Source organism: Acyrthosiphon pisum, chromosome A2, assembly GCF_005508785.2.
Source record: "Acyrthosiphon pisum isolate AL4f chromosome A2, pea_aphid_22Mar2018_4r6ur, whole genome shotgun sequence".
Lineage (NCBI taxonomy): Eukaryota > Metazoa > Arthropoda > Insecta > Hemiptera > Aphididae > Acyrthosiphon > Acyrthosiphon pisum.
The window spans coordinates 38590542-38606223 of record NC_042495.1 but is presented as its reverse complement, the minus strand read 5'-3'; the positions used below and the strand labels follow the sequence as shown (position 1 = coordinate 38606223).

At 28.1% G+C, this 15682-nt stretch overlaps 1 protein-coding gene across 1 annotated transcript in view; it reads right to left on the bottom strand.

Annotated features, from left to right (window-relative positions):
- LOC100166349 (sialic acid synthase) overlaps positions 1-15446 on the bottom strand; it is a 33586-nt gene extending 18140 nt beyond the window's left edge. The window contains exons 1-2 of the mRNA XM_001951627.5: positions 14824-15446; positions 14512-14730 (exon numbers count right to left, since the gene is read on the bottom strand). Of these exons, the coding sequence (XP_001951662.2) occupies positions 14512-14730; positions 14824-15054 (450 nt within the window). The 5' untranslated portion in view covers positions 15055-15446. The remainder of the gene's footprint in view (positions 1-14511; positions 14731-14823) is intronic.
- Between the last annotated feature and the right edge of the window lie 236 nt (positions 15447-15682).

The window sequence follows — 15682 nt, the reverse complement described above, 5'->3', positions numbered from 1 at the left end:
AATGTTACTCCCCAAAGTACCAACTAGATTCACTTTCCTATCAGAAAAGGTACTGTTGAAGAAAATCCAAGCACTTTTACTGTCCTAAAAGGTGATGACAGACACAAAAAAAAAATAAAAATAAAAAAAATAAAAAAAAAAACACACATAATTGTAAAATCAATACATTCATCGTTCCACTCAGAATCTAATATTTTATTATTATCGCGGTTACATGATAACTAAATAAGTAAATATATACGCGAAATAAACATTAATTTTTAAAGGGCATATCGAGTATGTGAACTTTAGATATGCGTATATCACAGATATAATAAAACAAATAGGTACTAAAGTAGTAGGTGCACTAGTATATAATATAGAATATGTTTTATGTTTTTATCGAAGCAGAAGGCCGTATCGGAACACTGTCATTATTTAAGCCATCAAGTTGATAAGCCAAAAATATTACATGCAACTATAACATAATATTATACAATGTTATAATACTATGTTTACATATTATACATATTATACGTCACGGATGCATCAGATCCACTATATAATATTATATTTTAACTTTTGACGTGAAGTTACACAAATTTTTTGGGCAATGAGCAGTACCTATCATTAATTATTTATCAGACATCCTGTTGTATATATTATTATATGTTATAATACCCAAATCGGATATGACGGTCCGTCGAAAGATAATTATGTAGGTATTTTATAAGAAATCTCCAATTCTTATGCCCAATCGTGATTTAAAGAAAGTACAAATTATAGGTATATAGTTGCAGATACGTCGCCCCTGATGTTTGTATACTCATAATTCACAACGATCTTTATAATGTGGATTGTGGATCATTGGGTGATAGCGATCGATGATAAATTTATTTTATTATTTTGTAAATCAGTGATACACATTATATATTTACCAAACATGCTCATCACCATCAAATAAGAACCACTTTATTTTACTGTAAATTATTAAATGGATAATTTTTTTGAAAATTTTAATTTTCCTATGCACCTGATTAAAAAATCAAACGTGTAGCTTTTCGATAATTATAAAAATATAAAATTTATGGAATATTGGATCTAGTATTTATTATTTAATTATACTATTTAAAAATTCCAAAAATCAGATTTTGATTACCTGCATTATTAAAGAAAAAAGGGGGTGAGCATGCTTGGTGAATCACACATTCGCACTGTATAGCCGGAATAGATAGGTAACTTACTCCAAATGTATTACATATATGTATATATATTCGTATGCGCTTATAATATAGGTATACTAAAGCTGGCAAAGGATTGTGAAGCTTATAATATATAACTATAGGGATCGGAAGTTATAGAAGTTAAGATTGATAAAACATCTAGTTACCTGCATAGTGCATATTATATTAAAATAGGAAATTATTAATAACGAATAAGACAAAACCTATAGCTGGTCATAGGCGCAAATAGGGGGGGGGGGTGGCTTTAGGGGCTAATCCCCCCCCAAAAAAATGTTCATAGCCCCCCCAAACATTTCCTACATTTTGTTTTAAGCTTATTCAATATTATCAAGGTAAGGCCCTATTAGCCCTATTAGCCCCCCCCCCCCAAATCTCAAACGCTATTCACGCCTATGTAGCTGGTACTTATTTTGTATTACAACAATATATTTATATTATGCACCGCTGCACAATACATTATACTTGTATTATAATATATTATAATCTATAGGTAATATAGTAGGTATATTATCTAAATATAACAATAAATAATAAACATCTAATGGACTTGTCTAGCCATGTGATGATCATAGGTAGGCGTGTACAGATGCAAAATACAAATTTAAGTGACCCAGATGTCATCTTCGCGTATAGATAGGTCATAGGTACCTATAGTCAACGTTTTAATTGACAGATAAATATTTTTAACCGATACTATTGAAAAATCCAATGGCCGAGGCCCTTATCTGAAATCTATTAATTGTTATTATCATTATCAAGCTGATTACTTGATATGAAACGGTAAAAACATAATTTATCTATACCATCAGTGTTGTAATGCAAATGCAAAATCTGCTAGTTCTGAGTAATCATATTTTTTGTTGTTAACTTGGCGTGGCAATTTTTGTAGGTAACAAAAATGACAATTACTTATATTGTTATTTCAGTCTAATTAATTTTCCCGAGTCTTGCTTTTCATGTACAAATATACATTGTTAAACTCATTTGATTATATTCTGTCATCAACAAATTACTAGTAAATAGTAATACAAACAAAAACCTGTATTTAAATAAACAAGTTTAATGAACAATTTAAATATAAAACTCAAAAACTAGAAAAAATAATAATCAGAAATAATGCTTCAAAAATATATAAGTTACAAAATATAATAATATATCAATATATTAATGAAAACGTAAAATACACCTAGGGGAACACGGGGTAAAACCGATACTGGGGCAAAACCGATATTGCTTATTTTGCATTAGTCTATGGATGAAAATTATCAGTTTTAAATTTATTTCATTCCTTATCGTGAAACATGTTGTTATCACTGTTAACATCAACTGCAACGTTTTGGTTTGAATTGTTATTCGATTATGAACATTTTAAAGTTAATTATTATTATTATTATTTCAAAGGTATTTTGAATTTACGATTTAACAATGATAGAACTATACTACAATTACCATACTCGCCTAGTATGAATCTACAACTTGTAAAGACTGTTTTGCAATCACTAACTTATTTTTATCTAATAATATTGTGTAAGTTATCAACAGTTTCATAAAAATTAGCCTTCGGGGCAAAACCGATGGGGCAAACCCGATCAGTTTTTATAATGCTAGATAATTGCTATTTATTTATTATAGGTTAGGATTAGGTACACCAACCTAATAATCAATAATTTTATTTTATTAAGAACAACTTGTGTTGTTAAAATTTGTTTTTATTTTGGTTTTTTGAATATTATTTAAGTTATAAATGTCTTATAATAATACATAGGTAATTTATGAAACCTTTACTACTATAGTTGCAATACTTAAATACAATGGTTATTTGTATTTGGTTTAGTAGGTTTCTTTGGAAAAAAGGTTAATATTTTATTTTTCTCCATCATTTTTTCAGTATCTGTTATACCATGCATCGGTATTGCCCCATTACAAATCGATTTTGTCCCAGTATCGGGGCAAAACCGATAAAATGTTAAAAATAGTTAATGTCTTGTTAAAAAATAAATATGAATGAAATTCCACTGATGTTTAATTCAATATTGTAAACAAGAGGTTACTTAATACAACCGTGCAAACAGATCACGTTTATTGTAAGATCCTGAATTATTATGAAAACATTCATTTTTTCAGTCGGTTTTGCCCCGTGTTCCCCTATACCTATACATGAACGTAACTTAAATAAATGAATCAATACATTTTCTGTTAATTAACATTACATTTTTTGTATAGATTAAAATTATTATAATATGACGACCATCAAAAGACATTTTTTTAACAAATTTTCAAATGTCTTAGTAAATATAGGTAAGTAAAAAGAAACAAACATTTTGGAAGATACTTATAGAGAATTCCCTAGGTACTCTGCAGGGACATCATGTTAAATGATTCCCAACAATTAAAATAATATTCCTAATTAAAAAAAAGGTGAGTAAATGGATGTCGCTGTGTTGTATGGTAGGTTACAAGTGGGTCACTGTATAATGGATTTTAAAAATTTTAATTCAATGATATAATATAATATCATTGTATACGAATAACGATTCTGAGCGGTGATGGTTTGTCAGTGTGTATATTTTATATTATATTTATATTGTTACTACTTATTATTAATACGGTAGCAGGCAAGTTAAATTAATTAATACTATAAAATTACAACAAAATAACTAAAATTGATATTCTTGGTTATTTAATATGTAATTTCCTCCAAATTTGAAGATAAAATAACTATAAGAAAAACTGAGGTTTTATATTTTTGACATTTTTGGTTACAGAATAACCTATTTACGTGGAATCTTGTTGTAAATTTTAAATCATTAGGTATAAAAATTGATCATTTTATAAATTTTTAACTACAAAATCATTTTTTAATTTTAAAATTGATAAATGTTGTCAAAAATCGAACTTTAAATGCTTATAAAAAAATTTGTATTTGTGAATTTTTAATATTTTTCAACTGCTATTTAACAAATTTATATATAATATATATATATCATCAGCCTTGTATATTGAATGTTGACGCTTTTTGGCCAAAATTCGATTTTATTGAAATTTTTTAATGAAAAAAAAAACAAAAAAATTTTAATTTAAAACTGTCTGTAAACAGCTCAACACAAGTCAAATTATTTTGAAAATTCATGGTACATAGAAAATAAAAATATAAACATTTAGTCAAATTTTCATGTATCAACAATTATTTGTTTTTGGAAGCGCTTTTGAAAAGTACTGTGAATTTTAAATTTTGACCTTTCCAAGCACTAACAACATTCACTTTCCCATCAAACAAGATAGGTACTGTTAAAGAAAATCGAAGCAGTTTTACTGTCCTGAAAGGACAGAAAAAACGTTATACCATAACGTTGTGGACATTTTACATAGATTTTGAATGAATTTTAATTCTTGTACATCTGAAGAAAATACATTCACTTCGGTACAATTTATATAATATTCAGCTCCTGCCATAGGTTCGTAGGCATTGTGTAAAAAAGTATCAAACTATTAATTAAGATTGAAGAATTATTTCGAAACTGATCTGCATGCACGTGGTTCAGAAATTTCCTTATACATTATTATGTACACAAATATAGATATATAGAACATAGACACAGATGGTAAATATAATATCTTCTAAAAACTTCATCAGTAGTTTTGCCGAAAACAGGATATCGAATTATATGCATATATTAATATTATTAAATATATTATTGCCACTTTTTTTGGATGGGAGAATAGAGAGAGTTAGATAGAGGTAGTTAAAATATTTATATAAGCTGCACAATATAATATGTATGTACAAGCTACAAACATAATATAGTTAAATAATATGAATAGGACATACCTAAGTATACGACGTATAATATAGCATACAGTATTACGTTGAAAAAAGAAAGAAAAAAATCAAAGAACACTCATTATTTCAAAAACTACTGAAAATATCTTTTTATATAATTATAGTATAATACGTTGTAATTATTGTAATACGTTAGGAGTGAATTTTTGTGATATATGTCAATAATGTCATGTTTGCTTCAGCATGTATAATTTTACAGTGATATGACGATTTTGTACGCATACCATTTTCAAAGGAATGCTTCTCGCAATCATTTTTTAGAACGAATTTTTGTATACTACTTATTAAATTTATAGTCCCAAAATAATAATAATTGTAATCACAGAATTATGAGTTTGAAGTTTTGAACAGTAAATAAAAACAAATATTTTAGATAATCAATTTAACCGATCGCTGTTAGTTGGACTAACGTATCTAATATCACTAATAACGATAACAAATATCTTCATAAATGAGAAATGTTAATAGTTGTTGTACCTAATAAATTATTAGTGTTCAATATTCATCAATAAAAGAACCAATACAAATAAATATATAGATCAGATATGTTGGTAGGTACATAATTACATTAGGGTAGGTTTTTGTAAACACTAATAGGAATATGTATTTGATAAGTTTCTACCTATATAATAACCTCTACAAATAATTTATAGTACTCAGAATTTTTCTTCAAAATCCGTTTTCAAAAATATCATGGTTTGTACTTTGTACGTGGCATTTTATTATATACGATTTATACCATAACAGTCAATGAGTATTGAGTGGAGAGGGGGCTGAAGCCCCTTAGCCCTCTCTGGGTACGCCACTGTATATTATCATCGTTCCAGACGGTCATCGTCGAACATTTTTTAATAAAAACAGATAATTTTAAATGACAATATCGCCAAATCATTGTGATTTCGGTTCGCGGGTTCGTCGGTAACGAGTTCAGAATTGTACTATTTATATTATCTATTTTATTGTAATTTATTTGCAGTGTGATACGCTGTAATGATGTATACGATTTAAGTAATATGTACCTATATTATTATAGTAACCACAGCTATATTATAACCACTGTAGCTCAGAATTATACGAGACCGATATTTGATTACATCATCGTCGAAAAACAAAAAAAAATATCGACACATAAACCGCGAGCGTACAGAGATGTCTCGGTGTCTACATTATAATATAGACGACCTGATATAATTAATGACACACATAAATGATAACCGATGAAATAATATTATATTTTATTACGTTGGCGACGACAATATTCCAAGCCCGCGGATATAATATTGTCTATTGACATACGTCCCGCAGACGTAATGTTTACATGTAATTTTCTCGTCACGCGTTGTATATTACGCTATACAGCAAATATATACTGCAAGATGCAAATAATAATTACTGCAGCACTTGAGGAAATTACGTATTTTTTCTGTTGACACTGTTATTGCAATAATGATTGGCGTGTTTAAGTGTATAACCTAACCTATAACGACGTGTGCGTGTGGACATTTTCTTCTCGCCTGAAATTATGACAATATTATTATTTATAACAAATTACAAATCTTTATTTTCTATTAAGATTAGGTACATCATCGTTCGATATTTTGTATTTTTAATTCAATACCTCCACACTATTTGTCAAAGCTAATGTAAACTTATCACTTTATGTAGGTACTTAAAGGACTATAAAACAAAAAAAAATTTCAGAATTTGAGACTGTACCAATACCTCAAACAATAGCACCTCAACCAAAACCAAACTATGAAGATTTAATGAAAACAAAATATTCAAGTTTTTACGTAAATAATTTAGTTTTTTAAAAATAAGTTAATTTTCTGTTTTTGATATAACTACTCTATCATATTATAAAGGTATGTAAAAAATAAGTTTTAAGTTTCAAAATAAAATATGTAAGTAAAATGTGTTTTAATTATTAATTAAGCATCGGCAACTTGGTTTATCATTACGTATATTATTTGACAAATGATGAATAAAATATATGAAACAGCATAAAAATCTCGATATAATTAATATAATAATGTATCTTAATTGTAAATACTTGTATCAATAAACGTATTATTATTTGTTAAAGAGTTTTTTAGATAAATTTTATTTCAAATTGATTATTGTGTAGGTAGTGTCGCGTGCCCGTAGTAATATACGTATTATAACAGCGTAGTGGTTGACCGGCGGCGCACCAGTGACGTCACACGTAAAACGATAATTGGTTGCCATTTGTTAATCGGGCAGATCAGGTACAAACATGCATCAAATCTAATTTTCGCACATTATTGATCAATTACAATTTATTATTTTTTTAAAAGTTGTCATTATATACGGACAACTAAGGGCACGGGATCAGCTAGTGTCAATTATAGTTGAGGCCAAGGTCCTGGGGGACAGAAGTGAATCCAGATATCACCCGAGGAGGGGAGCAAGTTTTCAAAAATTAAATTACCTTTTTTAGTTCAATATTACAATAAAAAAATAATGTAGAAACACAATTCTGAGTGGGGGAGACGATGGGGCAATCGCCCCATGGGGTATTCGCCACTGCTGGAGGGGAAGGCAATTGAAACCTTTTATATTGATAGTAAATACTCGATATTGGTATACTTATTTAACATGAATCAGATAACTTGATTAGCACTGTATCCATATCTTCATTGTTTATGGAGCATAGTACGCTAAACTTAAAGTACCTAATACAATTAATTGTATACACAGTTACTACACGGAATTTTTCTCTTGCAGCCGGAATTTTTTCGTAGGAATTCTGAAACACATCATAGGAATTTATAGGAATGACGTATATAATTAAATATTTCTACTTTTTTAATTTTAATGAAACTAAAAAAAAAATTGTTGTTCACAGACTAGAGTATTATTACGTCATGCTTATAACTATAATATTCTAAAGGTGTATTATAAAACATAGGCACATAATGGCATAAACATAAAATTTAAAATCTATTTTAAGTAATGTTATCAACAATTATATGCAATGAAATGTTTTGGAATTGTACTATTTTACAGTACCTATAGTTTATGAGGTAAATATTATGATTACATTCTTATCAACCATACATGTATAATATTGATAATTTGTATATTTTGTTATGTATATTTCAAAATTTCCAATACAACATATTTATAACTCTAAATAATTCATTTGCAAATAACCCCTTTTATAGTCAAGAATGGGGGTGGAGAAACGTGTTCACAGCCCCACCCACGGGAATTTTGCATTTGCGGACGGAATTTTTCGTAGGAATTCTGAAACCTATCATAGGAATTCATAGGAATGGCGTACTAATTATAAGAAAAAAAAAATTGCAAAAAGTTGAATGGATGGGGCTGGGGACATGTTCGTTGTTATCTGTCATGTACCATGTAGCTTAGGTGTTTTCCGTGTCTGTGTACATTTTACAATTCTCTTGTACCCACATCAATACACAATAGGTACCTATAATTTTATTTTATTTATAAATCTTGTTTAGGTATTTTTATTTTTATTTTTGTTCAAATTATATTATTAATTATTTTAATTTATTAGTATTAAATATTTATTTTGCTTTAGACGGTTTTTTTTAAACACAATGTAATATTAATTATTATACCAACCTGTCTATTAAAGTATAATATGACAATTAACATTAAAATAGAATAAGTAAATAACCATACAAAAACCAAATTTTTCGGGGAGAGTTTGAACACCCCCCTGTGTACGTGTCTGACCATGATTATTTATCCTAATAATATTATCTTAACTCGTGATGTGCACCTTATTAGATCATCGGTTCCATCAAGGGCCACCATATTATACGGACCATTTAAATGTATTTTAGAGTCTATAATCCAAGTACATTTTATATCCCAACCCCAACCTCACATGATCATCCTACCTATACGCTCTGCAGGATGTAAATAAAACATTGTTTAGTGATTGGGCTTCTATAAAGCTGCAGATAACACTAGTATACTTCTTTTGAGAAATATACATTTTTGCAGTATGTCAGTGTTAGACTAAGACAAATATACTTGTAATCGTATACACCTAGAGGCTAGAGACGATAAATATACATAATATACAAGTAACAGTCGTTCCCTGTATATATAGTGTTTTGTAATTTGTATAATGTTATATCTTGTATGTCAATAATTATTAAAAAATTTCAAGTTTTTTAAAATAACATTTGGTGATAAGTAGATGGTCGTCCTGGCGTGCCATTGATATTGACACGTATTGATGGATAACGTTACGAAACGTTAAAAAGAACGAGAGCGCAATTATACCTACATATATAATTTAATATTATTAATTATTATAGTTGTCGACCACTTAACTATGTAATATATAAGTTCACGCCACAGCTATTATAGATATATTGTTATTAAACATAATAGTATAATTCACCATACCTAATGTTTATTGCAAACTCTGCATCGACCGGTGCGTTGAAGTCTCACGATGGTCCACACAACATATTATTATTATTAATAATAATAATAATGATAATAATAATAATACGAGTATTTTAACTTGTGCGTGCGCTGTACCCGTACAAGGTTAAGTAACACTTCAAATATGAAAGTAAGCTGACGTGCGGGCGGCGGGATCACTTTCTCCGATGTCCGATACAAGTACACAACCTCGTGCGGCGGGATTCCCTAGCCGGAAATAAACACACACCGAAATTATAACGCTAAATAATATTATTCTTCGTGGTATGGAGAAAAAAAATTGAAAAATTTCAATCAAACTATCGTAGTATAGAGGTATAGGTACGTGATCGGTAAAAGTACATATTATTATTATTTATTCGTAAAATAGCCAACAGGCAACCGATACCTACAGGCTGCAGGCCACAGTAGGTACCTATCCACCTTTTTTTTTCTAATGACAATTTTTGGCAAATTTGGTAAATTGATAGATAATACGAGGCATGAACAAAATGATGAGGAAACCATCCATTGATAACGACTTACACCTCTTAATTAAATTGATAGGTCTCTATACAATTGCCGTTTTAGAATGCGTAGGTAATGTGTTTTTTGGGAGTGTGATGATAAGAAAAAATAATATTGGTGTATTTAGGAATTTGTTATGGAGGGGGGGGGGGGGGTCCAGATAATTTGAAGAAAACAGAACTGCGGGGGAAAAGCCCCCCTAACCACCAAATTAACCTTTATTAAATAAATATATACCATATTATGTATAAGACGATTTGAAATTTTTGAGTTTTTAATTATTAAATAATAATATGTACAAAACAAATTTAATAAAAGCGGGTAAGCGGATGTCGCACTGCTGTACAGTAGGTTACAAGTGGATCAATATATAATGGGTTGTATTAAACTTAAATTCAATGATATTATAATACATCATTGTATAAGAAAAACGATTCTGAGTGGAGACGGTTTGTCAGTCTGGGTATTTTATTTTGTTATTATTTATTATAGTCTGTAAGTTGAATTAATATTGAAATATTATAATTTTTTATTCGTTTCCATGGTGATAAACAAAGTGCTAGAAATTAAAATCCTATTTTTAGTGGCTTTTTCGTAATTTTTCGGTGGTTTTTCCCGTGGCATTAAATAACTAATGAGAAAATCAAAAAATGACCTTCGTTAAGTACCATCTTGATCCAATTTCCTAAAAGATAAGGTACTATATATGGAAATCGAAGCACTCCTTCTAGTAGACATTTTGTATACAGGATATAAAAAAAATAAAAAAATAAACACCATTGTAAAACCACTAGCTTCATTGCTCCGCTCAGAATGACAGAATCTAATATAGTCTCACATAATATAAGCCAGCCGGCCCGGTGTGCTACGGCACACTAGCACACGTGGGCAGTCCGCCCCTGTCCAATTAACAAACTGGTGTGAAGTAAGTAATATTTAATTATCCGTTGATAATAAAATATACAATCGCAATGACCATGCGTACGATGAGTTGCCTATAAATGCCCTTTCACCATATTATTATAATTTATACCGGACAAGCAAAATCAAACTAGCTGGATACTTACAAAATCGACACCGCATAGATAGCGCTGTAAGATACATACTATAGGTATACATTTTAGATTCTGAGCGGAACAATGAAGCTATAATTATAAGCTATTTATAATAGTTTTACAATGGTGTTTATTTTATTTTTTTATCCTATATGGCTATATACAAAATTTCTACCAGAAGTAGTGCTTTGATTTCCATATATAGTACCTTATCTTTTAGAAAATTGGATCAAGATGGTACTTTAGAGAGGTCATTTTCTGATTTTCTCAATAGTTATTTAATGCCACGGGAAAAACCATCGAAAAAATACGAAAAAACGCTAAAAATGGGATTTTAATTTCCAATGCTTTGTTTATCACCATAGAAACGAATAAAAAATTATAATATTAATTCAACTTACATGATATAATAAATAATAATAACAAATATCCGCTTTTCGTATTCAATGACGTATCATGATAAAATGATACCAAAATACAAAATCAACCCAACAAATTTAAATTTAAATCGAAATATTAAAAAATATTAAGTTTTAATACATTGACTGAACAGTAGGAAATAGTCGTGACAAAATTGATAGGGACATGATTGATACACGATATTCCAGGAGAAAATAAAAACGACTATACTGTACTTCCAAAGAATAAAATTCTGAATTCAGTACCATGTTACAGTCTTAATAGTAATTTTTGGAACGTGTAATTAATAAATTATGTTTGGTAAATATTCTGTTCAAATAAAAAAGAATCATTATTTTATTTTATTTTTTATTAAAGAAAACTGATTTGCCCTCCGTAGGATATTTGATACATATATGGTATAAAAATAATAACATTTACATACGTCTACAATATTAATTCATAACAGTAAGAACCAATATACAATATAATATCTAATACAATTTTAAGTGGGTATAAACAAATTAAAGTATATTAAATAAGGAATGTTCGATCGTCAGTGTCAAGCCTCATCATACGCGTATTGATAGGTTTGTTTTTAAAATTATGACAAGGGGTCAGGGGAATAGTTAAAAGTGGTATGAATTGCGATCACGTCGACTTGGAATCTTTAAGTGCTAAGAGGGAGAGAAGTACACGCATTACAAGAATATAATGTTATAAAATTTGAAATAAAACCATTTGTCTGTTCATACACAAAAATATTAAAAATAAGTACCTACGATTAATTTCTATGTAATATGTTTCTGATACAACATTTTAATTATTGTTCTTACCCATAAAAGCATAACATTACCTATTAATATATATAAATTTGGATGTTTGTAAATTGTAAATAAATAGTAATAATTAAGAAATAATAATAATACCTAATAAATTATAATTTAAAAACACTAAAAATTCACCATTTCAATTTAATATTTTTTGGACAGAATTTAACTATATTTGTTTGTTTTATGTTGATAAATTATAAGTATTGAGTCTTAAATATTCTGATTCATAATAGAATATATTATACTATACTATAATAAATAAAAATATAGTGTATTGTTCTAAAAATATTTGAATTGTTATTGTACGCTTATCTAAAACTAATTCGAATTGCTATTGCTACCTATATTATGCTATATAAATACATAATAAACAATAATATGACTGTTTTTTACATGAATACATGATGTGTCTAAGAAGTAAAAAGTAGGTGTTTAAGAAGAACATTTTTTCTCTTAAAATACTTCCGGGAGTATTATTACTTATTAGTTACACAATCATAATGTAAAAGTATTCTATCAAGTAACATGGACGTGTGTTGTGTACAGTAGGTACTATATAGTGACTCACCAGCATTAAGTGGTGACTGGTGAGTCAGATAAAAAAGTTAATTTAATTTAATTTTTACTCCGATAAATATTTATGATTTATTAAAATTTAATAAACCCCTATATCAATTAATTGTATTATTATTCACTATTATTCTTGAATACAAATCAAAAATGTCAAACAACATAATTAGTATCATTTTATCTTAAAATTAAAATGTTGTTCAGAAAAAAAATGTTTATCTATTAAAATCAATAAATGCGATTATTATTATTAGGTAATTACCTATCTAACTAATTTCTTGTGATCATAAGCTCTGAAAAATTTTCCAGAATCTTAAACTGTTGATATTTTATATACTTATTACTTATACGGCTATACTTCAAATATTTTCAGATTTATTCCTTTAAAAAATAAAATAAACTTTTTCAATTTTTAAATATAATAGACACTTAGTTATTTTAGTACCTAATACCTACCCATAGAAAATTATTGATAGGTTATTGAAGTACCTAGTGAGTAGTAGGTCTAAGCATCTAAATTTTACAATAAATCGTTATTAAAAAAAAAAAAAAAAATGTTTTTATATAATCATATGATACTAAGTTAAAAACTAGTAAATGATTTATGTTAGATTCATAAAAAAACACATGGTTGTAATTTTTAATTACTACAATTTTGATATTAATTTAAGTATGTGAAATGCTCAATTTCTATAGGTAAAAACTGTTTAAGTATTATTACTGTTAAAATAATAAATATTTAAATACCTTGAATGTTGATATGTCAAAGTTTCACGGAGCTATATAGAGTGATACATTTGAGACATACAGTATTGGTACTATTAAAAATATTTAAAAATCTTAAACAATATTTTTTAAAACCAATTTCTTGTAATCTAAAATTATTTCAACATAATTGCCATAAGTAGAAAAAAAACCATACATTGATTCATTTAACCATATCAATGCGTTGAATTATTGAAATATTATAATAAATATCATAATTTTTAGATTCTAAGCGGAGCGAGGAAGCTATTTGTTTTACAATGGTGTTTATTTTTTTTTTTTTAAATCCTGCAGTATACAAAATTTCTACCAGAAGGAGTGTTTCGATTTCAACATATAGTACCTTATCTTTTAGAAAATTGGATCAAGATGGTACATTAGAGAGGTCATTTTTCGATTTTCTCAATAGTTATTAAATTCCACGGGAAAAACCACCGAAAAATTACGAAAAAAGCTAAAAATGGGATTTTAATTTCTAACGCTTTGCTTATCACCATAGAAACGAATAAAAAATTATAATATAATATTAATTCAACTTACATGATAAAATAAATAATAACAATATAAAATATCCAGACTGACAAACCGTCTCCGCTCAGAATCGTTTTTCTTATACAATGATATTATATCATTGAATTCAAGTCTAATACTGTCCATTATACAGTGACCCACTTCTAACTACTGTACAGCAGAGCGACATACATCCACTTACCCACCTTTTTTTTATTCATACTACGATATTTAAAATATAGCAGCAGTGTAAGTGAGATTAACCGTAACAATTTGAGTAATGTAAAAAATTAGAAATTAGTAATATAGCAATATACATTTATGCTGATAAATTGTGTCAACTGATTTACCGGGTCCATTGCCGATGCAGTGAAATGAATTCCGACTTTTTTTACTGCATACCTCCGCAGTTCTTTGTATTGATCTTCACTAAACTCCAGGAAATGTTTGTGTTCACCGTAAGTCGCACCGAAAGAATTTTTACTGTTGTACAGTCTGTTTCTGGCCAACAACGTAAATTTTTCGTTTATGCAACTTTTTTGAAATTTTACACAGTCCGCGCCACATTTCTAAAATAATTCAAATCATAAGATTTATACATAATAATACAAATATCTACTATACAAAAAATTAAAAATATATATAATGGTTTAGGTACTTACTTTGGCCAATTTGATCAATTTTTTAGCCATCATTATATCACCTTGATGATTTTGTCCTATTTCAGCGATAATATAACATGGACTTTTAAAATGTATGGATCGGCCCAGATCGATTTCAGTTATATAATCGGTATACTCCGGTACTGGATTATCGTATGGCATATAATTCGTATAATGTTGAAGTCTAAAGTTATTATAATATAAATTACCTACAATTATTACTATTAACATAGGTACAAGATACAAAAGTACAATGAAAATATAAAATAAGTAAGCTTAACATTGTTAATACAACAGCTATCGCCTATCTATAGATCTTACATTCTAACATTTTATATGTTCATAAATATAATAGTTCACCATAGTAGCTACAAGATGTCTCTAGATTATTACATAAGTCTATAGACTAATAGACTATAGACCTATAGATTTCGTTTTATGGAGGCTGATAACTTCCGTCGAATTTGGTTGAAATTATTAGTATTTAGTGTTATATAATATAAATAAAATGCAATAAATAACAATAGTTAATTTATTAATATATTATTTTTAAACGTAATTACATAACAAACACTCGCTGACTCAAAATTACAGTTATAATTAAGTTAAATTTTAGATTCTGAATGATGTGTGTTATTTTTTTTTTAATTTAATTTTTTATTTTTGTGTCTGTCATCACCTTTTAGGACAGTAAAAATGCTTAGATATTCTTCAACAGTATCTTTTCTGATAGGAAAGTGAATCTAGTTGGTACTTTGGGGAGTCAAAAGTAAAAATTTCTCAGTAGTTTTCAAAAGCGCCGTGAAAAAACAAAAAAATAATAAGGAAAAACGGGAATTTTTACGCAAAATCTGTTTTC